The 26,002-nt window shown below is 52.9% G+C and overlaps 2 protein-coding genes across 7 annotated transcripts in view; one reads left to right on the forward strand and one right to left on the reverse strand.

The window, feature by feature from the left end:
• The window catches only part of MXD3 (MAX dimerization protein 3), a 28,336-nt gene extending 5,773 nt beyond the window's left edge, over window positions 1–22,563 (forward strand). The window contains exons 4-9 of one of the 6 annotated variants that reach the window (XM_030808493.1): window positions 17,912–18,008; window positions 18,288–18,393; window positions 19,079–19,108; window positions 19,236–19,350; window positions 21,806–21,989; window positions 22,067–22,563. In XM_030808493.1, coding sequence (XP_030664353.1) covers window positions 17,939–18,008; window positions 18,288–18,393; window positions 19,079–19,108; window positions 19,236–19,350; window positions 21,806–21,989; window positions 22,067–22,182 — 621 coding nt within the window. In that variant the 5' untranslated portion in view covers window positions 17,912–17,938 and the 3' untranslated portion in view covers window positions 22,183–22,563. Of the gene's footprint in view, window positions 1–16,793; window positions 17,039–17,911; window positions 18,009–18,287; window positions 19,351–19,769; window positions 20,225–21,805 lie in introns of those variants that run through there. The other 5 variants (XM_030808490.1, XM_030808494.1, XM_030808489.1 and 2 more) reach the window with 5 other exon arrangements.
• A 245-nt stretch (window positions 22,564–22,808) lies between these two features.
• On the reverse strand, window positions 22,809–25,990 carry PRELID1 (PRELI domain containing 1). The gene is made up of 5 exons (XM_003280507.3): window positions 25,686–25,990; window positions 24,913–25,138; window positions 23,783–23,896; window positions 23,591–23,669; window positions 22,809–23,345 (listed from the first exon to the last, which is right to left on the reverse strand). The coding sequence occupies exons 1-5, from the start codon at window positions 25,775–25,777 to the stop codon at window positions 23,197–23,199; spliced, it is 660 nt and encodes a 219-aa protein (XP_003280555.1). The 5' UTR covers window positions 25,778–25,990; the 3' UTR covers window positions 22,809–23,196.
• Window positions 25,991–26,002: the final 12 nt, after the last annotated feature.

Below are 26,002 nucleotides of genomic sequence, written 5' to 3' on the forward strand. Positions count from 1 at the left end.
GCCCGCCAGTGCTTTAGAGCTTTCAGCTCATCTGCTCTGGCCTGTGGAGTTCCAGGAGGATGGGATGGGTTGCCCTGTTTCCCAGCTGGGGACACACGGCTCTCAGAGGTCAAGTACAACTTGCCCAGTGTCACCTGGCAAGTGATATTTTGGGGATGGGGCCCTGTGCTGTCTCCCACATGCTCCGGGCCTCTGGGTGAAAGGATGGGTGGCAAGGGGCACCACGTGGAGGCTTGGCTGGGCAGGCGGGTACACGGACGGGGAACTCCAGGGGGCTCGGGGATGATGTGCAAGGGGTTGGAGGATGGTGGGGGTGGTTGTGGCAGTCCCTTTGGGGCACCTCGGGGGACAAGGATGGTAACGGGGAGTGGAGGAAAGGCAGCAGCTGAAGGCATGGCACCGCCCCCGGCAGCTTCCATAGTCATCGCCCCCAGCTGTGGCTGCCTCCACCTCGCGCCGTGGAGCAGCATGTCCCGTCCTGTCCCAAGCCACCCCTCTGGCTCCGATACCGACTCTAGCCCTCCTTGGACACCTTGCTGAGCCGATGATCTTGTCTTCCTCGTCCCCTTCCCACTCCCCGTTCAGTTGCATTTGAATCTCCCACCTTAAAAGCAAAAGCTAGCCCTCCCTCTCTTCAGCAGCCAGGCTTTTGGTAATTAACACTATCAAATTATCATTGCAAAAGATAGAGACATGAGTGAGAATAAGGATTTTACCCTCTGTCTCATCTCCAGAGCTCTTCACTGGTCCGCTGTCACCCACCTCTCGTGTCCTCTGTGTTTCCTCCTTCAACAGGTTAAATGTCTAGAGATTCCACACAGGTTCGAGTTTGTGCTTCCTTCACGGGTTTGGGAGCCTGTTCATGAAGCCTGAAGAGTAATCATGATCCTCCTTATTGAAGGATTTTATTAACACTTTTCCCAAAGCAGTTCCTTTCCTTGAAAAGGTAGCAGATCGTGTGTTTATGACAGGCCCTGCTTTGGAGCGATTGAGACACATAACTCACTTCATCCACAACACTCGCCTCTCAGGTGCTGGTGGGCTTTTAGGCCAGGTGTGTAGGGCCGAGGCGTGTGTAGAGACGAGCTCTCCACAGCTGCTACAATCACGTCATCGGCACCACGCTCATCAGGCTTCACCTTTAATTTTTGGCTCTAACTTGGTCTTCACCGAATTCCTGAATTACTAGGCAAATTAGTGTCCCGTACTAGATGGGTCTCAGCCTTGGCTGTGTATTGGAGTTCCCTGGAGAACTGAAAAGAGCCTGCCTTGTTCTCCAGTTCTGGCTGAGTAAGTCAGGTGGAGCCGGGGCAAGGGTGGTTTCAGAAGCCCCTGCAGTGGTGTTAACAGGTACCCGAGCTTGAGCACAAGACGGAGTTAGGCCCCATGCTGTGGCAGCAGGTGTTAAAGTGATCATGCCGGTCTCTACTTGGCTGTCACGGTGGGTACCCCTTTCCATTGGAACGTAGCCTTGTTGTACCCAAGAAAAGTTGATTGTTTCAAAATTCATACCTAGAGGTGCTTCCCTAGAACGATCAATGTGTATTCTTACATCCGCATTTCACACACGCAGGACCGTGATGTCATAATCTATGTTTTTGCCATGCGTGTTTAAAAATTTGAGATATTTCGTCATGCAAACGTTAAACGTGAATGTGTGGCTATGGACCTGCCGTGCGACGTGAGAAATATCATGGACACACCTGGATCCCTCTGTCTCCTCCTGCCAAAGGTGATTGCTGCAGAATCTTTTTGTGTCTGTCTTAAAATTTTTACCACAGGGATATGTATCTCTGTGTACATTGTATTGTTTTGAATTTCTGAAGACCGTGAGTAGTACATGCACGTATTCCTCAACTTTTGCAATTCAGCGTTGTTGGTGAGTCTTTAGATTACATTTGGCTCAAGACGGGTGTTTCTCACTGTGACGTATGAACAGACTCCGGTTTCTCCATTGTGCTACTGATTGGAGGTGGTTTAGGGCTTTTGCTCTGCTACACGATACTGCTCTAAGCACTCCTGGATGTGTCTATTTATTTATTTTTGAGACAGAGTCTTAAACTCTTTTGCCCAGGCTGGAGTGCAGTGGCACAATCTTGGCTCACTGCAACCTCTGCTTCCTGGGTTCAAGTGATTCTCTTGCCTCAGCCTCCCGAGTAGCTGGGACTACAGGTGTGCACCACCACGCCTGGCTAATTTTTGTATTTTTAGTAGAGAAAGGGTTTCATCATATTGTCCGGGCTGGTCTCGAACTCCTGACCTCAAGTGATTCACCCGTCTCAGCTTCCCAAAGTGCCAGGATTATAGGCATGAGCCACCGCACCCCGCCCATTTTCAGTTTTACTAGAGGGTGTCTCGCTGCTCCAAATCGGGCCGCGACCACAGTGGGGTGGCACCTGCAGAGATCCCCTCAGCCCCTCCGCACCTGATATAGTCAGAGCTTTCCATTTTTGACAGATGGATGCAAAAGCTTTCGTTTGTTTCTCTGCTAGCCATGTTGGGACGTGTGTGCGTTTATTGGCATCTGTGTTTCTGTGTGGTGGTTTAGTCCGGGCCCTTTCTTCCGGCCGTGTAGGAGTTCCTGTGCGGGGCTCCTCTGGTGATACGCCCTTGGTGCACACCTTCCAGTGTGCCTGGGGGCTTTTGCTTTTCAATGACGTCGTTTGATATACAGCCTATAATTTAGTGTCATTTCATAATCTGTTCTAAAGATTTTGTTTTTGCTTAAAAGCTTTAAAATTTTGCTTTTCAAATTTGGCACTTAATCGAAGTTAAGTTTGTGTAGGGTGTGATGTAGGGAATCCATTTTTCCCATTGTCTCCAGCCAGTTCCAGCACCATTTACCGACCCCTGGGTCCTTCTGCAGCCTCTGAGGCCCACACTCAGGCGGCCACGCCGCATCCGCTCCTAACCCTGCCCCTCAGCTTCCTCTCCTCGGGGGCTGGAAGGCTATATACTTGGCTGAGCTCCCGGCTCCTTCCAGCTAGGGCGGCCGTGTGCCCTCTGCGGCTGGTCAGATGCCCGAGCCTGTCGACGAGGGCCTCCGATTGCTCTAGGTTGCCCCACGTTAGGAGATCAAACAGCAGCTGGTGTGGCCGGGCCCGCTCCCGTCTTCCTGTCCGGAATGTGGAAGGGACCCCTGGCATGCAGAAACCCCCGTGTGACCACAAGGGCCGAGTGGAGCACCCAGAGCCTGGTGGAGGGAGAGTCCTTGGCATGGCTGAGGTGCTGCCCAGCCTGGACTGCCAGCCACTGGGGTTTTATGTTAAAAAAAAAAATGCCTATTTGTTCAAACTACTGTGAGTCATGTTTTCTGTTCTTTTGTGGCTAAAAGCCGCCCTGCCTTTGTCCCCTTTGTGTGGTGAGTTTTCTGACATGTATAGGTCTGCTCCAGACTGCTGCCGATGGTCACAGTCCATTCTGTGCCACACATGGCTTTAGGCACTGGGGATACAACAGAGGACAAAAGGGACAAAGATCTCTGTCCCCATGGAGCTCACAGTCTAGTGGAGAGATCGGGTGAAATAATAAAGTATGTTAGATAACGCTTACGTTGGTTTCCTAGGGCCGCCATAAGGGACCACAAACTGAGGGGCTTGAGCAACAGAAAGTGCCGGAAGTCTCAAGTCAGGGTGTTGGCAGAGCTGCGCTGTCTCTGATGTCTGTAGAGGAGAGCCCTTCCCTTCCTCTTCCTGGCTTCTGGCTGTTCTCAGCAGACCTGGGAGTTCCTCGGCTTATAGGCACATCACTCCAGTCTCCGATTCTATCATAACATGGCCATCTTCAGATCATCTTTCCTCTATATGTCTCCATATCTCCAGTTTTTTCTTTTTTTTTCTTAATAGAATTGGGGTCTTGCCATGCTGCCCAGGTTGATCTTGGAACTCCTGGGCTCAAGCGATCCACCTGCCTTGGCCTCCTAAAGTGCTGGGATTACAGGCATGAGTTACTGCACCCAGCCCAAATTTTCTGTTTTTTGTTTTTCAAGACGGAGTCTTGCTCTGTCACCTAGGCTGGAGTGCAGTGACCTGATCTTAGCTCACTGCAACCTCCACCTCCTGGGTTCAAGCAATTCTTCTGCCTCAGCCTCCCGAGTAGCTGGGACTACAGGTGCGTGCCACCACACCCGGCTAATTTTTGTATTTTTAGTAGAGACGGGGTTTCACCATGTTGGCCAGGCTGGTCTCAAACCCCTGACATCGTGATGCACTCACCTCGGCCTCCCAAAGTGGTGGGATTACAGGTGTGAGCCACTGCACCTGGCCTCTTTTCTTATTTTAAATTAACTTTTTCCACATGTTCTGATCCAGGCTCCTTTTCCAAATTAAAAGTGTATATTTAAACATTCCATCTTAAACAGTGTGATAGTCATGAGGTCATAGAAGTAGTCAAGAGGAAAGTTAATTTATAATGAAGATCAAGGTGAAGAGGAAAAGCATCTTTTCTGGAGCCCTAGGCTTTTGCAACATTTTACAAAACAATGTAGGTAAAGAAAAGGCTAATCTATAATCAGAGGAACAAAGGTTCCAGCTGCCTGCCACATGACTCAGTCTCCATAATCACATTCCTTTAAGGCTCAAAGTAATTTAAAGTCCCAACAACATTGATTCTGAATTACTTATTTTTGTAGACCCCTGCGAATGCACCCACAGGCAGCAGGCTGCTGGGCACACAGCCATCTGGGGAGTGGACCTCCACCGTCACTGGGCCCACTGGCATTGGGGACAGCATTTACATGGGAGAGAAATCAGCCACTGTGTATGCATTGTTGCAGGTTTTCTTTTGCTCACAGCCAAACCTAATCCTAACTCATACAAGTGGGAAGTTGTGATCAGAGGGAGAATCTAGTCTGTAGAAGCATTAAATGGTTAAGCTAGCAAATTGAGGAGAAACATCACAGGTTATTTATTTATTTAGGGACAGGGCCTGGCTCTGTCACCCAGGCTGGTGTGTAGTGGTGCTGTCTTGACTCACTGCAGCCTCTGGCTCCTGGGTTCAAGTGATCCTTCCACCTCAGCCTCCTGAATAGCTGGGACTACAGGTGCACGCCACCATGCCCCGCTAGTTTTTGGTGGTATTTTTGTTGTTTTGTTTTGTTTTGTTTTTTGAGATGGAGTCTTACTCTGTTGCCCGGGCTCGAGTACAGTGGTGCAATCTCACCTCACCTCTACCTCCCAGTTTCAAGCGATTCTTCTGCCTCAGCCTCCTGAGAAGCTGGGATTAGCAGGCACATGCCACCATGCCCGGCTACTTTTTGTATTTTTAGTAGAGACAGGGTTTCACCATGTTGGCCAGCCTGGTCTCAAACTTCTGACCCCAGGTGATCCGCCCGTCTCAGCCTCCCAAAGTGCTGGTATTACAGGCATGAGCCGCTGCACCCTGCCCTAGCTTTTGTATTTTTTGTAGAGATGGGGTTTCACCATGTTGCCCAGGCTGGTCGTGAACTCCTGAGCTCAAACAATCCTCCCACCTCGGCCTCCCAAATTGCAAGAATTATAGGTGTGAGCCATTGCATCTGGCCAACAGATCAGTCAACATAGGAGGGAGCGGATCTTGTGGAGAGAGAAGGCGTTAGGAGGGAACTAGGCAAACCCTGGATTGACTTGTGTGAAGTCAGGTAGTGAAGATGACCAATATGTAATAAACTGGTGACTGGGCCACGTGCCATGCAATGGCACATCCTCATCATCACAGCCGATCTGGGGCACCACTGCTTGGTAGAAATCTCCAGAAATCTGGAATCCTGGACCTGGATTCTCTTGGTATGCTGTAGGGGCTATTATATGTATCCTGTCCTCACCATCATCCTGAAGGGGTAGAACAAGAAATCAACAGAATTTACTTGGAATTTTGGTTCCAAATTGCTGTTAATTAAAAAAAAAAAAAAAAAAAAGTGCAATCTCCTGCTTTCCTGGTCTCTTAAGTCTCCGATTCTTATATCCCATGTCTTTTGCACTTTCTGATTTTGAGGTATATCTCCTTTAGACACTCTCCTATAGATGGTTTCGAGGTTGCCATGGTTTGTCTGCCCCTCCAAAACTCATGTTGAAACTTCATCTCCAGTGTGGCAGTACTGAGAGGGGAGCCTTTAAGAGGTGACTGGATCATGAGGGCTTTGCCCTCAAGAGATTAATCCACTCATGGATTAATGACTTCAGGGGTTAGTCGATTAATGGGTTATCATGGGAGGAGAACCAGTGGCTTCATGAGAAGAGGAAGAGAGACCTGAACTAGCATGTGAGCACGCTCAGCCTCCACCCTGTGATGCCCTGTACCACCTCCAGACTCTGCAGAGTCCCCACCAGCAAGACCTCACCACATGCAGCCCCTCGACCTTGGACTTCCCAGCCTCCAGAATTGCGAGATATTCCTTTTCTTTATAAATAACTCAGTTTCAGGTATTCAGAAAACAGACTAAGAGGCTGGGTGTGGTGGCTCATGCCTGTAATCCTAGCACTTTGGGAGACTGAAGTGGGAGGATTGCTCGAGCTCAGGAGTTCGAGACCAGCCTGGGCAACATTGTGAGACCCTGTCTCTACAAAAAAATTAAGAAATTAGTTGGGTGTGGTGGTGCAACTCAGGAGGCTGAGGCACAAGGATTGCTTGAGCCTGGGAGGTTGAGGCTGCAGTGAGCTACGATTATGCCACCACTCTTTTTTTTTTTTTTTTTTTTTGAGATGGAGTCTCGCTCTGTTGCCCACTCTTGCCTGGAAACTTTTTTTTTCTTTTTTTTGAGACAGAGTCTTGCTCTGTCGCCCAGGCTGGAGTGCAGTGGTGCAATCTTGGCTCACTGCAAGCTCCGCTTCCCGGGTTCAAGCAATTCTCCTGCCTCAGCCTCCTGAGTAGCTGGGATTACAGGCGCACGCCACCATGCCCGGCTAATTTTTTTTTGTATTTTTAGTAGAGACAGGGTTTCACCATGTTGGTCAGGCTGGCCTTGAACTCCTGACCTTGTGATCTGCCCGCCTTGGCCTCCCAGAGTGTTGGGATTACAGGAGTGAGCCACCGTGCCTGGCCTTTTTTTTCTTTTTGAGATGGAGCCTTGTTCTGTCGCCCAGGTTGGAGTGCAGTGGCATGATCTTGGCTCGCTGGCAACCTCCACCTCCAGGGTTCAAGCGATTCTCCTGCCTCAGCCTCCTGAGTAGCTGGGACTATAGGCATGTGCCACCACACCCAGCTAATTTTTTGTATTTATAGTAGAGATGGGGTTTCACCATGTTGGCCAGGATGGTTTCAAACTCCTGACCTCAAATGATCCACCCTCCTCAGCCTCCCATAGTGCTGGGATTACAGATGTGAGCCACCACACCCTGCTGAGGATCTCTGCATCAGTGTTCATTAAGGAATATTGGCCTGTAGTTTTCTTTTCTTGTGCCTTCGTCTAGCTTTGGTACTGGGGTAATGCTGGCCTCACAGAATGAGGAAGTTTTCCCTTCTCTTCAAGCTTTTGGAAAAGTTTGAGGATTCAAATTCTTCAAATGTTTAGTATAATTTTACCAGTGAAGGTGTCAGGTCCAGGGATTTTCTTTGTCAAGAGATATTTGATTTGATTACTGATTCAGTCTCCATGATAATCATGGGGCCTATTCAGAATTTCTGTTTCTTTGTGATATCATCTTGGTAGGTTTTATGTTTCTGGCAATTTGTCCATGTCATCTAGGTTATCCAATTTGTTGGGATACAGTTGTTCATAGGACCCTCTTATAATCCTTTTTATTTGCGTAGAATGGGTAGTAATGTTCCTACTTTCATTTCTGATTTTAGTAATTTGAGTCTTCTTGTCTTTCCCTAGTCCATCTAGCCAAAGGTTTGTCAATTTTGTTGATCTTTTCAAATAACCAACTTTTGGTTTCATTAATTTTCTCTGTTGTTCCTCTGTTCTCTATTTCATTGATCTCTGCTTTAATCTTTATTATTTCCTTTTTTTCTGCTATCTTTGTGTTTAGTTAGTTCTTTTTCTAGTTCCTTAAGTTTTTAAGTTAGGTTGTTAATTTGAGATCTTGGTTTTTTTTCCCCTCTTACCATTATTCCCAAGAAATACGAAAATAAACACAATCATACAGAGAATGAGGCACTGTAAAAGTAAAGCATTGAAGAGTAAATATGAAATATATTGCACAAGAGGGTTGAGATCAAAATACCAGAAATATAAATTATATCAGTAAATGTAAATGAACTCATGTAACAAAACATTTTATCAGGCCAGGTGCCAGTGGCTCACACCTGTAACCCTGGCACTTTGGGAGGCTGAGGTGGGTGGATCTCCTAAGGTCAGGAGTTTGAGACCAGCCTGGCCAACATGGTGAAACCCCCTCTCTACTAAAAATACAAAAATTAGCCGGGCGTGGTGGTGCACGCCTGTAATCCCAGCTACCTGGGAGGCTGAGGCAGGAGAATCACTTGAACCCAGGAGGCAGAGGTTGCAGTGAGCCGAGATTGCACCACTCCAGCCTGGTGACAGAGCGAGACTCTGTCTCAAAAAAAAAAAAAAAAAAAATATATATATATATATATATATATATATATAAAACTGCATATAATTATATGTAATTAATATAACAACAAAAATTACAGACAATTTTGTATAATTTCTGTGTATATGAGATATATATTATGTGTGTATATGACTGAGGAAGCCAAGCTCATAGGCCTGTGGAGTGAAGTGTTTCCTCAGAGACCAGGTGTGCTGTTGGAAACATGAGGGAGGAATAAGCAGTTAGAACCACCTGGAGACACGCATATGAAACTTTTTAGTTCACATAAAGGACTCAGTATAGGGGTTCATAACAAAATGGATTCAACAAATTAGTTGAAGAAGATCAACTAATTTGAAGATCAGACCAAAGATCAGAGGACCTTGGGAGGAAACAGAGAAATGGAGATTTATGAAAAGATTTATAAAGAGGAGATTTTTAAAGAGAATGGGCCCGGCATGGTGGCTCATGCCTGTAATCCCAGTACTTTGGGAGGCCGAGGCAGGTGGATCATGAGGTTGAGATCGAGACCATCTTGGCCAACATGGTGAAACCCCGTCTCTACTAAAAATACAAAAAAATTAGCTGGGTGTGGCGGCGTGCGCCTGTAGTCCCAGCTACTTGGGAGGCTGAGGCAGGAGAATGGCTTGAACCTGGGAGGCAGAGCTTGCAGTGAGCCGAGATCGTGCCATTGCACTCCAGCCTGGTGACAGAGCGAGACTCTGTCTAAAAAAAATAAATAAAAATTTAAAAAATACAAAATTAGACGGGTGTGATGGTGCATGCCTGTAGTCCCAGCTACTCGGGAGGCTGAGGCAGGAGAATCACTTGAACCTGGGAGGTGGAGGTTGCAGTGAGCTGAGATCGCGCCGCTGCACTCCAGCCTGGGCGACAGAGTGAGAGTCCATCTCAAAAAAAAAAAAAAAAAAAGAAAAAGAAAAAAAAAGAAATATGGAGAATATAAATGGAAATCAGCAACCAAAAGGTAACTGAAAAAGTCCTTTGTATCTGGAAACTAAAAACATACTACTAAATAACATTGGGACTTAAGAATAAATCAAAATGAAAGCCCCACGCTAAAAGAGGAAAGTTGCAGGACCTGGCTAAAGCAGGAGAGGTTTGTGGCTTGAACAAGAACATTTGCAGCGTGCCCGGACCCTTGAAGAGGATGCCCTGACACTGACCATGGGAACGGCCTACGCTACATGAGCAGGTGTTCAGGTGGAGTCCTCTTCCCGTACTCCAGAGAACAGGCTGAAACTTTTGACTCAGCAAAGGCCAGAAGGAAAAGCGGAAGTGGTTTATCAAGTGCCTGCTGGAGCATATAACATCCCAGACACTGGGCACTTGCATACAAGTGACCGACACGGTTGGCCCCACCGCTTGCCAGTGCTGCCTGGTCAGTGGGTTAGACTCATCCCATGATGCTAGCAGGGTAGTTGCTCTTGCTGTCTTTGGAAGGACCTTTTCTTTCCTTTTCTTTTTTGAGATGGAGTTTCGCTCTTGTTGCCTAGGCTGGAGTGCAGTGGCGCAATCTTGGCTCATTGCAACCTCCACCTCCCGGGTTCAAGCGATTCTCATGCCTCAGCCTCCCGAGTAGCTGGGATTACAGGCACTTGCCACCACGCCCGGCTAATTTTGTATTTTTAGTAGAGATGAGGTTTCTCCATGTTACTCAGGCTGGTCTCAAACTCCCGACCTTAGGTGATCCGCCTCCTTTGGCCTCCCAGAGTGCTGGGATTATAGATGTGAGCCACCACGCCCGGCCATGGAAGGACTTTTTCAAGAAACAGATGCAGTCAGTTTTCCGTATACCTCCAGGTGCTCTGTTCTGGCGCCTGGGTGCTCCACCAGCACGGAGAAACACATGAGTGCCCTGTGGTCTGAGTCCCAGGCACTGAATACCCTAGCCTGGGCAGCAGCTCCGGGAGGACTCAGCTTCCCGAGCACCACTCTCAGGTTGGGAATCCACAGCAGCACCGACAACACACCACACTGTGCACCAGCCATCAAGGGGGCGCACAAATGACCAGGGCTGCCTTCCAGGCAATGGCCACTGCCTGGTGGATCCAGTTAGTAAGCCAAGAGCAGTTTAAGGACATACCATCTCCATCTGGCATCAAACCACCCTGCTCACTGCGCCAGTTATTGTAAGGACACCCTGGATTTGTTGTCATTAGATATGATGTAACAGACACAGAAATGACTGCCATGGTGGGAAGAAGCTTATACTCAGTTCCCTAGAAACAGGCGGCACCGCACACTAACACGGGCCACACGGGGAAGCACCAGGGTTGGTCAGGGGGCAGAGAGAGGGAGGGGAACTGTGGGGCAAGAGCCTTTATTGTGGTTTGCTTGGGAAGGAACCTGAGAGGCAGAGCGAGCAGGTCTAGGATTGCCTAGCTTGAATAATTTCAGTGGGTTTGGGGTAGGATGTCCCTAGTTGTCCAGTCTCTGGGGGATAGTGGTGCAGCGTGTCAGAGCCCAGTAAAGGAGGTGGTTGGAGGATATGGGCTCTGGATTGGTTAGTATGAATATGAAAGGCAAGCTTGCAGGTGAGTGAGTGATTTACTATCTCTAGGAATTGGATGAGAGGATGGAGTATGATGAACCTTTGATTCCTGGAGGGCCATGAGTTCACCATGGTATGGAAATGCAGCTGTGCTGTGATCAGTTAGTGGAGGCAAAAATTAATAATGAATTTTAGAAATGACGGATGCAACTCCCAAGGAGTTCACTGGACGTATAAGGAAATGCAAAGTAACAAGAAACAAGCTAAATATACCATCCTATTGTTCTCTGTAGCAACAATGAAGGCAAAAGATAGTGATAGGGCAGATCCTGAGATTGGGCCAAGCTTGGATTGTGGCTGGTCTGAGCTACAGCTATTCCCAGGGCCACTTTTGAGGGGAAAAATTATGCTGAAACAACAGTGAAGATGGTTAGAATGATTCACAAGAGAATGGGGAAAACAAAGGGAAGAGTCAAGATACTCATCCCAGTAGGATGGAATCTTTAAATGGTTCTTAATGAAATGGACTGAATAAAGTAGACATTGATGGGGTCAAAACAAAGGTCATATTCCAATACCCTTGGAAGTCCTTGGGTGGACAGATGGGAGCTTCTGCTGGTCCCCCACTATTGAAGGGCCCTAAACAAATCTGATTTACTCACCTTAGTTTGGAGGATTTTAAAATGTCAGAGGGAGGCTGGCCTGTAATCCCAGCACTTCGGGAGGCTGAGGTGGGTGGATCACCTGAGGTCAGGAGTTTTGAGACCAGCCTGACCAACATGGTGAAACCCCATCTCTACTAAAAATACAAAAAAATGGTAGGGCATGGTGGCACACGCCTGTAATCCCAGCACTTTGGGAGGCTGAGGCGGGCGGATCACCAGGTCAGGAGATCGAGATCATCCTGGCTAACACGGTGAAACCCCGTCTCTACTAAAAATACAAAAAGTTAGCCAGGCGTGGTGGCACGTGCCTGTAGTCCCAGTTACTCGGGAGGCTGAGGCAGGAGAACTGCTTGAACCCAGGAGGTGGAGGTTGTGGTGAGCTGAGATCGCACCATTGCACTCCAGCCTGGGCAACAAGAGCAAAACTGTGTCTAAAAAACAAACAAGCAAACAGACAAACTAGCCACGCGTGGTGGCAGGTGCCTGTAATCCCAGCTACTCAGGAGGCTGAGGCAGGAGAATCGCTTGAACCTGGGAGGCAGAGGTTGCAGTGAGCTGAGACTGTGCCATTGCGCTCCAGCCTGGGTGACAGAGTGAGACTCCGTCTCAAGGAAAAAAAAAAAAAGGCCAGAGGGAAAGATGACAAGGAGAAAGCTGATAAGTAGTCACAAGGTCAGGGGCTGCTGGAGAGACTTTACTGGGACACCTTTTTGTGGAACCCGTGCTCTGTGATTCCAAAATCTATTTGTGAAGTCCCAATGGGAGCGAGAGTTCGATTGGGAGAATATGGGAATGTGATACCTGATGGAATGGAAACGGGGAGGGTTGAGCAGGCTGTATGCAAAGCGACTGCAGTTCCTTTACCTGAATGTACTATGGGGGTGGATATCGGGTCTGGCTGAGGCGTTTCTCTTACCTAGCATGGTAAAGCGGAAGGCATGTGAGTCTCCCCACCCGCCAATATTGACTGGATATACTTGATGGAAACCAGTAAGATTGCCCAAGCCTGTGCAAGTTGTTCATTTGTTGTACGATAGCCCCCCAGAGGAACAGACTGGACCTGAGGGCAAAAGCCAGAGTGCCACCTAGTGGCAACCACTGGGATTTTGGACCAGGAAATTTCCGTTTGACTGACTAACTTGCTATTGGATTTAATTAAAGTTCAATTGCCCCTATGACTTAAGGACATAAAATAACCTTGAAACCTGAAATACTCATAATTTCTTGGGTGATGTTGGGGAAATATTCTGATGAGGAGGGCAGTGCCCGGAAGGGTCCATCATAATTTGGAAATGATTTTTCTAGAACGTGCTATCTGGGGAATGCAAGGAGGCCGTCCCAAGTGGGAGCCTCTTCCCCCACAGGCAACTTCAGAGCAACCTAAGGAGTTTCACGGGCCACATGGGCAGTGAGTGCCCTATGAACAGCCTCTATTGACCAACAAGAGCCGCCTGGTTTATGGATGGAAGTTTCAAGGTGACAGGACAGCTTCCTATCTGGAAGACCATCAAAGAAGGTAAAAACAAATCAACTCAGCAGGTTGAATTGACTGGTGTTTGTGCTACATCTCATGGGCAGTGGCCAGCCTGCCCGCACAGTCAGCAGAAGGGCAGTGGAAAACTGGCCTATTAGTGGGATGCCTGTATGGGGCATGGGCCTGTGGACATCATTATGGGAGTCGGAGGGGTACATTAAAGTAGGACGTTTGATGCTCATCAGAAGAACCCCATTCCAGGATCAGGGGGTGATTGGAATCAGTCAGTGGATATTCCGGTGTGCTCACTTAAGGAGGCCTCATGATATGAGGGACATACGGGGGCCGCCACAGTGCAGGGATGGACTGAGTCTAGACATGTTCTCCTTGCACCCTCTGAGGCACAAAACACTCGTAACTGTTCTGTCTGTCAACAAGAGGCTTGATAGGCAAGTCAGACTGAAGCCTGTAGCCCCAGGAAGTGTAAGTCGTGGCAGGAACAGACAGTCACTCTGCACACTGGGCTCAGCTTCCCTGTGGTAGATGCAGATGCTCACAGCACAGTAAAAGGACTGGAACTCAGCTGGGCACAGTGGCTCACACCTGTAATCCCAGCATTTTAGGAGGCTGAGGTGGGCGGATCACCTGAGGTCAGGAGTTCGAGACCAGCCTGGCCAACATGGTGAAACCCCATCTCTACAAAAAATAAAAAAATTAGGCATGGTGGCATGCAGCTGTGGTCCCAGCTACTCGGGAGGCTGAGGCGGGAGGATTGCTTGAGCCCAGCAGGTCAAGGCTGCGATGAGCCCTCATTGTGTCACTGCACTCCGGCTGGGTGACAGCATGAGACCCCACCTCAAAAAAAAAAAAAGCCATACTACTGATCCTACAGAGGCCTGTTTGCAGTGTTCCTCCCAGGACAGCAGGGGCTGCCAGGCACTTCTGAGACCCGTCTAGCCAGGGCTGGCCTCTTGGCTTAGTCCTTGTGACATCAAGTGAGGGACCGGCAGGCACCCAACTCTTGGTCATTATGCTGCACTGCCACAACAGCCTGGGGGGCATTCCAGAGGTGGCCTCTGTGGGGGAGTCTGCTGATGCTTCTCCTGACATCCTATGGGCATGGAGACACAGGCCCACCAGCCCTTCCCTACCTCTTGCCCATGGCTTGGCCAGGCCCCTGTTAGGCATTGGTTTGCTCTGTCGCTGAGGTCGTAGTCTGCAGGAAGAGGCTGACCCTGAGAGACGCAGGGCCCGCTGCTGCTTGGGAGGATGCGCTGAAGGAGGGAGGCCTGGGAACCTCCTGGAGCAATTGAGACATTGAGCAGAGATGGCAGAGGCAGGGAGGTGGTCAAGGCCATGGCATGTCCCCTGCCACAGCAGGGGGAGGGGCACAGCCCAGCTCAGACTTTGTCCTGAAGGCCATGGGAGTGTGGGCCTTCAGCGGGGGCATGAGGCCTTCAGTGGGGGTGTGACCTGGTTAGCTCTGTGACTGGGGAGTGCTGCTCTCTGGGAGAGGGGAGGCTGCGGGCAGCCCAGGGAGGAGGCTGGGCAGGGGTCCAGGGTTGGATCCAGGCCCCCGACTTCCCCGATGACTCTTCCCTGCAGGGGAGAAGGGGAAAGGGATCTGGAGAATGCAGGGCCGTCTCCTCCTGCAACCTGTCCATGGAGTGGAGGAGGACAGTGAGCCCAGGGCTGGCTGCCCTCTTCAGGGGGTCCTAATTGAGACAAAGGCATGGGGGAAGGGTCTCCTTTCTCTCCTTCCACTCAGGGCACAGATGCAGACTCTGTCCTTGGAGCCCAGAGGACCGTAGTCCCCGGTAGAGTCTGCACTGCAAGTACAGGCAGCAGAGCCCCAGTTACAGTGGGCTGGTGGAGGCAAGAGGTCACAGGGCAAAGCACAGGACCCTGCGGAGTCCGGGGCAGAGGATCTGGGCCAGTCACTGCCGAGGGGGCACTGCAGCTCCTCTGTCCAGTCCTGTGCCTAGAGGCCACTAGCTCTAGCATTTTCTCACAGGGGCCCAGGGGACATCCAAGGGCTTGGGGCAGGATCCCTGCTGGTCCAGGCCGGATCCCCCCACACCCCGTCCCACCCTGTTCCTGGGGAGGTATTGTTCCTGTCTGGCCTGGCCGGTGGCCTTGACCCCAGCCCACATGCTGCCCCTGGCTCAAAACCGCTCTGCGGCTCCTAGGATGAAGTCCAAACTCCTTGACGTGAGCCCTCCAGCCCCTCTGCAGCCCCAGCCCGACTCCCACCACCTCCTGGCCATGTCTTCAGCTCACATATGCTTTCCTCTTGCCCTCTGCTGAAAATTCTCCTCCTTCAGAACCTCCCCACCCCTATCCCACCCAGACTGGAGGCCGGGCCACCTAGGGCCCTGACATCTGAGTAGGTTCGTGTCTGCACTGCGTGGTGCTGACTTTAGTGAAATAAAATGGGAAATTCAGTCACAAGCCTTGTGGCTCCTTCCTTCAGACATGGCTGATTGCAGGGGGGAGTTTGGGGGAACCCATCAGCATGTTCTGGGCCCTGCAGCCTCTCCAGTGTCAGCCTGCACCAGGCTATTTGCACTCTCTAAGCCACACTGCCCCTGCCACGCTCCTTTCAGCCCCAGGGCCTTTGCACGTGCTGTTCCTTTGTCTAGAATTCTTTCATCTCTCCAATACTTAGATAACACCTCTTCATCCATTTCCCCAGTAAAGCCTTCTCGGACCTCACCAATTAGGTCAAATGTTCCTGAGAATATGCTGTGGGGGCACGGTCTCTCCCTGTGAGGACCTGTCCAGCTGGACCTTCGCCTCCCTGCGACTGTATTGGTGTCTTTCCCTCTCAAGCCTATGAGCTCTGCAAGGGCAGGGACCCTGTGTGCTTTTGCCTATCGTATGTCTTCCAGCCCCCAACACAGCGCCTGGTGTCCAGTGAGAGCTCAGCAAATATTTTGTGAGTTAAGGACAGGCGGCTGGGTAGATGGATCGTCTGCCTAGACAGGGCAGTTATTCCTCTGTGAGCAACTCTTAGAGAAACTTCATTTTTTTTCGGTGCCTGGCCAAAACTTCAAGATGTTTCCCGGCCAGGAACGGTGGCTCACACCTGTAATCCCAGCACTTTGGGAGGCTGAGGTGGGTGGATCACCTGAGGTCAGGAGTTCGAGACCAGCCTGGCCAACACGGTGAAACCCCGTCTCTACTAAAAATACAAAAATTAGCTGGGTGTGGTGGTGGGCACCTGTAATCTCAGCTACTTGGGAAGCTGAGGCAGGAGAATTGCTTGAACCTGGGAGGTGGAGGGTGCAGTGAGCCGAGATGGAGCCATTGCACTTCAGCCTGGGCGACAGAGCAAGACAAAAAAAAAAAAAAGATTTTTCCCAAGGAACTGAGGCCTGACTGACATGTGCCTGTGTTCACCAGGACTGTCTCTTTACAAAGCATCTATCCCTCCCACCTTCTCTCCCCTCTCTGTTTTGGGGTTACTGGAGTCACAGACTCAGCCCGTGGCTGGCAGCAATGCTCCCCCCTGGTACAGGGGCTTTCATTTTCCTGTCCCCAGATGTGGCCCCACCTGCTGGTGCTGCGGCTAGAAGTCATCACAGCCACTCCTTCGGCTGGCTAGGAGAGTCACGTTCAGGAAGGGTTCATGGACTCTGAGTAAGGCAAGCAGGGGCTGCCTGGGAGGCAAACGCCGCGGTCTGGTTGCATTGGCCTTCGAGATGGGCAGATGGGCGGCTCCTTCATGCCATGGGCACCGCAGAGGCATTGGCTCTGATCCTTCAACGCTGTCGCAGGGTTCCTGAGGCTTAGAGACGGAGGTCACCTCCTGAGTCATACACAGCTGAGGCATCAGTGACGGGAGAGGACCCCAACTCCGTGGACACCAGAGCCCAGGGCGCCGGAAAAAGCCATTTCGCGTGCCTCCAGGGTATGGGCTGCCTGAGGAAGCTGTTACCCCACTGACGTTTTCGTAGCAACAACAGCTTCCTCACAGAAGAGGAGGGGGGCCGAGAGATTATTCCCATTCGACACAGTAGGAAGCTGGGGCCCACGGGGGCCTTCGGGGGCAGATGGCAGGCAGGCTTGGGGACAGACCCCGGAGGGCAGGAGCCGGGTCCACCGCCCCTCCGCCGGCGCCTGCGCATTGCGGCCCAGCTCGCCTCTCAACCCCGCCCCATCGCTCGGGTTTTCAAATTTGAAACCTGCTTCTTTTCCCGCCCGACCGTGTGCATCAGCGGCGGGAGAGGGCGGGGCGGAGCGCCAGCCAATAGGGCATCAGAGGCTCCCCGACCCCGCCCCGAGGATGACAACAGCGATCCTTGAGAAGCCATGTGCGAATGGGCGAGTGGCGGCCGGCAGGCCCCGCCCCCGCGGCACCCACGTGCTTCGGCTGGGCCCGGGGCTTCCAGGGAACCACCAGGCCCCCAGAGCGCCGTGCTATGTTGGGGGCTAGTCACTAGCACGGGGCTGGAAGCTGAGATCAAAGACGCCAGTGAGCCGGCGTAGGTGGATGAGTGAGGCGGGCAAGAAGCAGCACCCGTTAGCCTGAGGGTTCGCTCCAGAGCAGGCCTGGAGCCGGCGCCCTTACCTGCCCCTGGAAAGTCTGAGACCACTCGGGGCGGGGCGGCTGCCGGAGGGTGGGCTGCGGCTCCGTGGCGGGTTCCAGCGGGGCGGGGCCAAGGGCTGGGCGTTCCCGTGGGCGGGGCGTCCCGGGGGCGGGGCGGGCCCTTGTGTTTGTTGCATCGTGTCAGTTACTTTGTAACAAAAGTGCTGCAGCCTCTTGCTCCGACCGGCACCCTAGGCCCGCCCGCTGCCAGCTGTCGCCGACATGGAACCCGTGGCCAGCAACATCCAGGTCCTGCTGCAGGCGGCCGAGTTCCTGGAGCGCCGTGAGAGAGGTGAGGAAGAATCCTTGGCTGGATTCCGGGCGGCGACCTCGCTGACACGGGCCTGGACTGGACCTGGCTCCCAGCTTGAAGGATGCACCGCCCTAGGACAGTAATCCCGGGACGCCGCCTCGCCCTCAACTCGAGAGGAGTCCCGGAGCGGTAGAGCAGGGAGGGTTGGGGGAAATGGTCCTGGCGCCAAAAGCTTTTCCTTGACCGTGCTGTGCCTGGGGCTCCCGCTGGGACCAGGTCCAGCCCCAGCCTGACGCGGGCGGGGGCTCTCTCTGGCAGAGGCCGAGCATGGTTATGCGTCCCTGTGCCCGCATCGCAGTCCAGGCCCCATCCACAGGAGGAAGAAGCGACCCCCCCAGGCTCCTGGCGCGCAGGACAGCGGGCGGTGAGGAGGCCCGGGGCGGCGGGAGTGGGGCTGGGGGTGGGTGCCGCCCCCGGTCGGGCCCTCCTCTGCCCACTTGTTCCTTGCATCTTTTGGGCCAGGTGTCCTGCTCCAGGAAGCGTTCAGACCCCTCCTGCCATCTCCCCACTCTCCAAACACACTCACACCTTTCTATTCATTCAAGGACTATTTCTTGAGCACCTCTAGATGTGCCAGGAACTGCGAACAGCAGTTGGGGTCCCGCTTCCACTCGCACTCCGCACTCCCGCATGCCACACATCAGGCCACTCACCTCCCCCGCTGGCTTCCTCCTTTTCTCTCCTCTCCCCAGCCCTTTGCATATGCTGTTCCCTCCTATTTGAATGCCTCTCCCTCCACTACCGGCTTGGGAAACATCTATTTCTGCATTTAGCTGTCACCTCTGTCTGGGAAGTCCTTGCTGACCAGGGGCCCTTGTTAAGACCCCCATACCCACCTGGGCAGGCTTCTGTTAAGCATTTGGCTCCGCGTGTCTTTAACTCCCCTCGCCCTGCCAGGGGACTCTGGTGTCTGAGGCCAGCATGAGGTCTCCACAGGGGACTTGTTTGGGGCAGACATATGTAGTGGCTCTTGAGCCACTGGGGGCCCTGGGATTGGGGCACGGGCGGTGGCTGATTCCCCTTCACCCCGTACTCTCTGGCATTGGCAGGTCAGTGCACAATGAACTGGAGAAGCGCAGGTGAGTCCCAGTCCCACCCTGACAGTGCCAGCCCCCAGGGGCCACTGCCCTTTGGCCTTCCCTCCCCTGCCATTCCTGTGGCCAGCAAGGTGGGGCTGGCACTGCCCTCCAGACCTCTTCCCCACAGGAGGGCCCAGTTGAAGCGGTGCCTGGAGCGGCTGAAGCAGCAAATGCCCCTGGGGGCCGACTGTGCCCGATACACCACGCTGAGCCTGCTGCGCCGCGCCAGGATGCACATCCAGGTGAGGCCCCCCGCTGCGCCCGGACTGGCTTGCCCTGGTGTATGGAGGGCTGTGCTATGGAGAGGCTGGTGGGACTGGGGAACGAGACCTGAGGTCAGAGCTCAAGAACTGTGTGACTTAGGACAGCTCTCTGAGCTTTTACTTTCCAGATCCATTAAATGGGAAGAAAAGCAGACAATAGCTCAGAGCATTGTTGAGGCTTAAATGAGTTCACTCTGTAAATGTTCACTGTTGCTGTTACAGCTGTTATCACTTAGATCACAGTTGTGAGACCTTGGGCAAGTCACTTAGCCTGTCTGGACTAACCTTCCTTCCTGTTCGAGGGGAGGGGATGTCTGTTGAATTCTGTGATGGGATGTATGTGGGGGTCCTTGGGACTGTAGAGGGTTGGTCCTTGCTCTCCCCCTCTCACCTTCAAGGCCTCCTGTTATGGGCAGTCTATCCTGGTGCCACCTGGGAGGCAGCTCCAGGGCCAGGAGGGGAAAGGACTGAGAAGACGCCAGTCACTGGTCCTCCCAGGGCTCCTGCTGCTGCTGCTGCTGCGGCTGAGCTCAGTGCCCCCTGGTGGACAGGAGTGGATGTGCTGAATAAAGGCCCAAGTGGCCCTGGCCATGTCAGAAGTGGCCTTGGAAACCACAGGACTTTTCCTGCCCTCCAGAGGAATACATGGAGGCACAGCTAGGCTGAGGGCCAACAAATCGCACAGCTGGTGGGCGGCAGATTCAGGACCCATCCCCAGTTCCCTGGCTTGCATTATCTCCGACAAGTGTTTATTGAGCACTGGTTCTGCTAGGCCCTATTCTAGGCACTGGGGGCTGTGGCACACGTAGACCTGTGTGCTGTTAGTAAATAAACCACAGCTGTGGGAACAACTGCACTGCTCCCTGGTGTCTGTTATTACCATCATTGTGGCTGAATAACACTCTGGTTGGGTAGTGGCCCAGTTTCTCACATGGAGCTTGCCTGGCCTGGTTCTTGGATGGATGATGTGTGCCCCTCAGGGGCTGGCTGGCCTGTGGGCAGGACCTGGGGAGTGCTCCTTCTCTGGGGCTCCATCACCCGTCTCCTGGATTATTTCACTGGCCTCCTCCCAGCCTTCCTGTTACCTGTTTTGCCTCCACCAGGCTGTCTTCTACTTTGCTCTAGAATGATCTCTGCAGCACACCTACCTACCCAGGGCCATCTCCTGCTGAAAACCCACCAGTGGCCCCCGACAGGACAAAGCCTCTGCTCCTTACTTCCTGTGAAACTCAAGGCCCTTCATAACCCAGGACCTGCCAGTAGGCTGCTCTTTTGGCCTCATCTCTCCCTATGCCCCACAGAAGCTGAATGCTCCGTGCTCTTCCCAGGCTCCCTCTGCTGTATCTTGACGTTTCCTCCTCCCTGTGTTTGCCTCGGCAGCTCTTACTCATCTTTCTACGCCCAGTCCAAACGCCTCCATGGCCCAATTCTCCCCTTCTTGTTGAATGACCAAATACAAGCTTCTGCCCACTGAGGGCTCTGCCTGGGAGAGCCCTTGGCCTTCCAGTCCTTGGAACTTCAGGGCTGGCAGAGCTTGGCGGGAGGTAGGGGGATGGGAGGGCGGGTGCTAACGCCTTCATGCTCTGGCTCTTGCAGGGATCGTGACCGGGAGCTACAAACTGGTAGCCTTTGTTTGTTCTGTAGTTTTCTAAAAATTTAAATTAGTTGTCAACCCCTCAAAAGACATTTGACATGAAAAATCTGACTTTCCAGCTAGTTTCTCGTAAAGAAATGGGGGGCCAGGCGCGGTGGCTCACACCTATAATCCCAGCACTTTAGGAGGCTGAGGCAGGCGGATTACCTGAGGTCAGTAGTTTGAGACCAGCATGACCAACATGGTGAAACCCTGTCTCTACTAAAAATACAAAAATTAGCTGGGCATGGTGGCGGGCCCCTGTAGTCCCAGCTACTTGTGAGGCTGAGACAGGGGAATTGCTTGAACCTAAGAGGTGGAAGTTGCGGTGAGCTGAGATTGTGCCATTGCACTCCAGCCTGGGCGACAGAGCAAGACTCTGTTTCAAAAAAAAAAAAAAAAAGAAACGGGGAGACCTGGTAACACCGGGCCTGTTTCCCATGACAGCACATGCCTGGCACCTGAGCCAGAGTGTACACGCAGCAGTACACTCTGCTCCCAGTTCCCACCACTGGACCCACAGCACTCCATTCCTTTATCCTTGACTAGGCCCCAAATGCCTTTGAGACTGTGGTGCCCCCCACCCCCAATCTAGGCAGCACCCTCACAGGACGTGTGCATGGCCAGAAAGGGGCTGGCTTTCTGGAGGATGTGGGTGCAACCCTCTGGGGCCTGGATTTAGTCGCCACCTGCCCGGAGTGGGCATTGGCCCTGTGGCCGTGGCCCATACTGAGTGGTGTTGGGGTGCAGCCCAAGCCCCCAGGCCGCTAACCCCAGCCCTTGCTCCTTTGGGGTCCGCAGAAGCTGGAGGATCAGGAGCAGCGGGCCCGACAGCTCAAGGAGAGGCTGCGCAGCAAGCAGCAGAGCCTGCAGCGGCAGTTGGAGCAGCTCCGGGGGCTGGCAGGGGCGGCCGAGCGGGAGCGGCTGCGGGCGGACAGCCTGGACTCCTCAGGCCTCTCCTCTGAGCGCTCAGACTCAGACCAAGGTGAGTGCCCCGAGGCTGAGGGGTTGTGTGGCCCTCGGGGCGAGCCAGGTCTTCTGACTGGACCCCTCCCTGCGCAGAGGAGCTGGAGGTGGATGTGGAGAGCCTGGTGTTTGGGGGTGAGGCCGAGCTGCTGCGGGGCTTCGTCGCCGGCCAGGAGCACAGCTACTCGCACGGTGGCGGCGTCTGGCTATGATATCCTCACCTAGGGCGGGCCCTCTGCCCGTGCCAGGCCCACTTGCCAGGCACGAGCCCTCCCCAAGCCTTCAGGGCTGCTCGGAGTCACCTGTTGGAATGGACTAAAAGGACCCTTGTGTGGGAACAGGTGCTCCCCAAACACACACCCTGCTGCCGGCTGCCAGGCAGGCCCTCTGGAAGGGAAGGGGCAGGACTCGCCAGGACCTCCCTGGACCCCTGCAGGGCAGGCAGCTTGGGCCTGAGCCCAAGCACTTGGCTCTGCTGCCCCCAAAGGGACAGGAAGCCTCTTGGGCCTCTTCCCTTCCTGGACAAGGCCCCCCGGCCTTTGCCTCACAGAAACTGTACAGTATTTTCATTAAAAGCCTCTTTCATAACTTCCCGTCCATAGTCTTGCTTAATGAAAATGGGGGAACTCCCAACCACAGACCCACTGGAAGAGGAAATAATATCAGTTCCCATCACTGACACTGGTGGCCGTGCCAGGCAGTGCACTTAATTCTCACAACTCGAGGCTGTTCTGTCTCCACTTCACGGATGGTGGAAATGAGGCTGAGTGACGTGACTTGCCTGAGGTCCAAAAACAGTGGAGTCAAGATTCAAACCAGAGCCTTCCGACTCCAGAGCTGGGGCTGACTGAATTCAACAAGTATTTATTGAATGTCTATTATGTGCTAGATACTGAGACACATCAGAGAACAAAACCAAAAGCCCTGCCCTGGTTGGGCTTACAGTCCAGCACTTACTGCCAGTTAACCTGCAAGCTACCTGGAACCCCGCGCAAGTCACTGCACCTCTGTGCCTCAGTCCTCAGCTGCCCAATGGGAGAATAAGCAGACCTGGCTCAGACATGAATCATGTGCTTGGTGTACTGCAGATGCCAAATTCCATCCCCACAACCCACCACGTAGACAGTAGACAGGGCTGGAAGTTGATTTTTAATGATAAAGTACAATGGAGGGAGGGCAGGGGGCTAAGCCTAGCTGTCTGGGGTGCTGTGGTGGTGGTGGGCTGGCTACACAAACTGTTGCTGCTGCTGCTGCTTCTTGGTGGCCGCCTTGCTGGCGAGGTCCTTGGCCTTCTCTGTAGCTGCCAGTGCCGTCTCCTTTGCCTTCTCCTTGGCTTCCTTGGCTGTCTCAACAAGTGTTTTGGAAGGGGCCTCGCCTGTTGCGAAGGGCAGGTGGCTGCCTTCAGAGGATGCCTGAAAGACCAACCTAATTTCCCTCCCCCATGACACCGATCTCCCCTGGGCCAGGCTCCACTAAAAAGGTGGTATTCACCCTCCTCCCACCCCCAGTACAGACGAGGAGTCCCATCTCAGAGCAGGGCAATGACTAACCCAGACTCCACACCCGCTAGGCTGAGTGAGCCTCTCCCTATGAGGAATATCCACATACCCAGAAACTCACCTTGCAGCTTTGCCAAGATATATTCAAAACCCTTCATAGTCTTGGTCACGTTGCTTTTGAACCGGGCAAGACCAAATTCCTGGCATAAGATGAGAAGGGGAAGGATACTGAGTTGCCCATTGACCCCAGCCCAGCCCCAATACCAAAAGCACTGGGTCCCAGAGCCCCAGCAGCCCCAACAACACTGCTCACCTGGACAGCTCTGGAGACACCAAATAAGCTAGAGGAGACCCAGGCTTCCCGGCGGATTTCGGTCCAGCCACTGTTGTCAGAGTTCACACAGTAAACACATCGTTCCTCCACCACCTATGCAGAGGCCAACCACAATCGTGGAAGAGTCTTTCATTTTGCCAACTTGCACGTACATTTGACTCCCTGTCTCTTTTCATGAGGTGAAGCAATACAATGAAAATCCATTCCTTCCCCTGACTGCACCCCCAAGTGGCACTGACAGAGCAAGAAGCCATAAATAAGGTCATTTTGCTCTCGAAAACCTCTCTTCTGACTCTTAAACTAGAAGGCAAAAGGTCTCTTGAGATCAACAAAGGGCCTTCCAGCCTGTCCTGCTCCTGGATTTTGTTTTGTGCATCTAGACATGCAGTGTTTTAGCCGCCTTCCACCAGCTGCAGCTCTGGAGCTTCCTGACAGTCCAAATAAAAACATTTGCCTGGCGCGGTGGCTCACACCTGTAATCTTAGCACTTTGGGAGGCCGAGACGGGCAGATCACTTGAGGTCAGGAGTTCGAGACCAGCCTGGCCAACATGGTAAAACCTTGTCTGTACTAAAAATACAAAAATTAGCCAGGCGTGGTGGTGTGTGCTTATAAATCCAGCTCTTCAGGAGGCTAAGGCACGAGAATTGCTTAAACCCAGGAGGTGGCAGTGGCAGTGAGGTGAGATCATGTCACTGCACTGCAACCTGGGTGAGACTCTGTCACCAGAAGAAAACAAAAAACAGAAAAAAAAACAAAAAGAAAAGCACTGCCTCCGGCACTCAGCATCACTCCTGTGAGTCCAACATATATCTGTGCCATAGATGCTGGATGGAAGTGCTTTGCATTTAGAATTTAGGACAACTCAGTAAGATAGGTACCCCTCCCCTACTGTATGAATGAGTCAAAGGACAGGTCCAGAGAGGATGACCAGCTGAAAAGAAGAAAATCTGAGATCATACTCTACAGCTGTCAACCCTCAGTAACCCAGACCTGCAGCCGGCCACAAAAGCTCCCTTATGGCTCTCTAGCCACATGTAACTGAGGAGCGCTCTATCTGCAGGGGAGGGGAGAGGGGGAGGTGCAGAATCACAACAGGAGGCGTCTCACCATCAGCCGGGCGTGGTTGATGTTCCAGGTGAAGGTGGTCATGGTCTGATTCTGTGGGTCCACAATAGAGTCCTCCAGGATGTACACCGAGTGGGCAACATTGGCAGGGAACAGTCGCTCGGCCCAGCGGGGCATCCTGTTGGTCTTGGTCAGGAGTCGCCGGGACAGCAGTTTCTGGTCAGGGGTCACCTCCCGGTGTACTATGTCTTCCGTCAAGACATGTTTGCTGCAGGTGTCAGGGTGAAGGTGACCCTCAGAAGCCTGCCCCTAAGAGACTGCCCGAAGGGATTCCCATTTGGAGGCTCCGGGCCTAGAGAGGCCACGCCTTCCTGTAACCTTGCAGGGTGGTATGTGCTATGGTTCAGACCAGAGTTAAGGGCCCATCCCAGGGCAAATTCCAACTCCCGCCATCTGACTGACCTGGATTCCTGCCTTCTAGCAGGAATGGACCTCATGATTTATTGCACCCCAGGAAAGCGCCACCGGCAGAGGGATAGCATTTCCAACTCCAAGAACCCTCCCAACTCCCATACTGCTGCCTCTTCTTGTCTCACCACACTGAGAAAAGAATCTTACACCAAGGTCTCAAGTAAACCACCGCCCAGGCCCAACCTCCCTTCAGGACCTTGCAGGCCTGGCCTGGCCGCATCCCCGATAAGCACTACGTAGGATTCGATAGGGAGTCCTTCCTGGTTCCAGTACTTGGGGATTACCCATACTTCCACCTCCAAATAGCGAGATGGCGCGGTTTTGCTCTTCCAAATACCACGTACCTATAGGGATTCGGGTACCGCTGCCAGAAGGCGGCGAACACTTGGTCCCAGGAACTCCGGAGCACGCTCTGGCCCAGGAAATACTTCACCATTGTCCCGGCCGGAGCGGGCTCAGCACCCGCGCAGCATCAGGGGTGCGGAGCCTGGGAGGCACGCGGGGGCCGGGCCGGGCCGAGGCTCGGCGCACACCCGCCGCCAGGCTCGTAGCTCAGTCACCACCGCACCGCGCCCAAGCAGCTACCGCCGCCACCGCCATGAGTTGTCCGGCCGCGCGCCACTTCCGGCGCAGCCACACAGTAGCCACCGCTTCCGGCGCC

This window comes from Nomascus leucogenys, unplaced genomic scaffold (assembly GCF_006542625.1).
Source record: "Nomascus leucogenys isolate Asia unplaced genomic scaffold, Asia_NLE_v1 Super-Scaffold_3019, whole genome shotgun sequence".
In the NCBI taxonomy this organism is placed as follows: Eukaryota; Metazoa; Chordata; class Mammalia; order Primates; family Hylobatidae; genus Nomascus; species Nomascus leucogenys.

What these genes read in the sequence shown, in the direction of transcription:
- PRELID1 (XM_003280507.3), bottom strand. Translation starts at nt 25,777, where the DNA reads ATGGTGAAGTATTTCCTGGGCCAGAGCGTGCTCCGGAGTTCCTGGGAC. An exon ending in CGGTACCCGAATCCCTATAG is followed by an intron (nt 25,139 to 25,685) that starts GTACGTGGTATT and finishes TGACACCTGCAG; the next exon opens with CAAACATGTCTTGACGGAAG. An exon ending in TATCTTGGCAAAGCTGCAAG is followed by an intron (nt 23,346 to 23,590) that starts GTGAGTTTCTGG and finishes CCTTCGCAACAG; the next exon opens with GCGAGGCCCCTTCCAAAACA.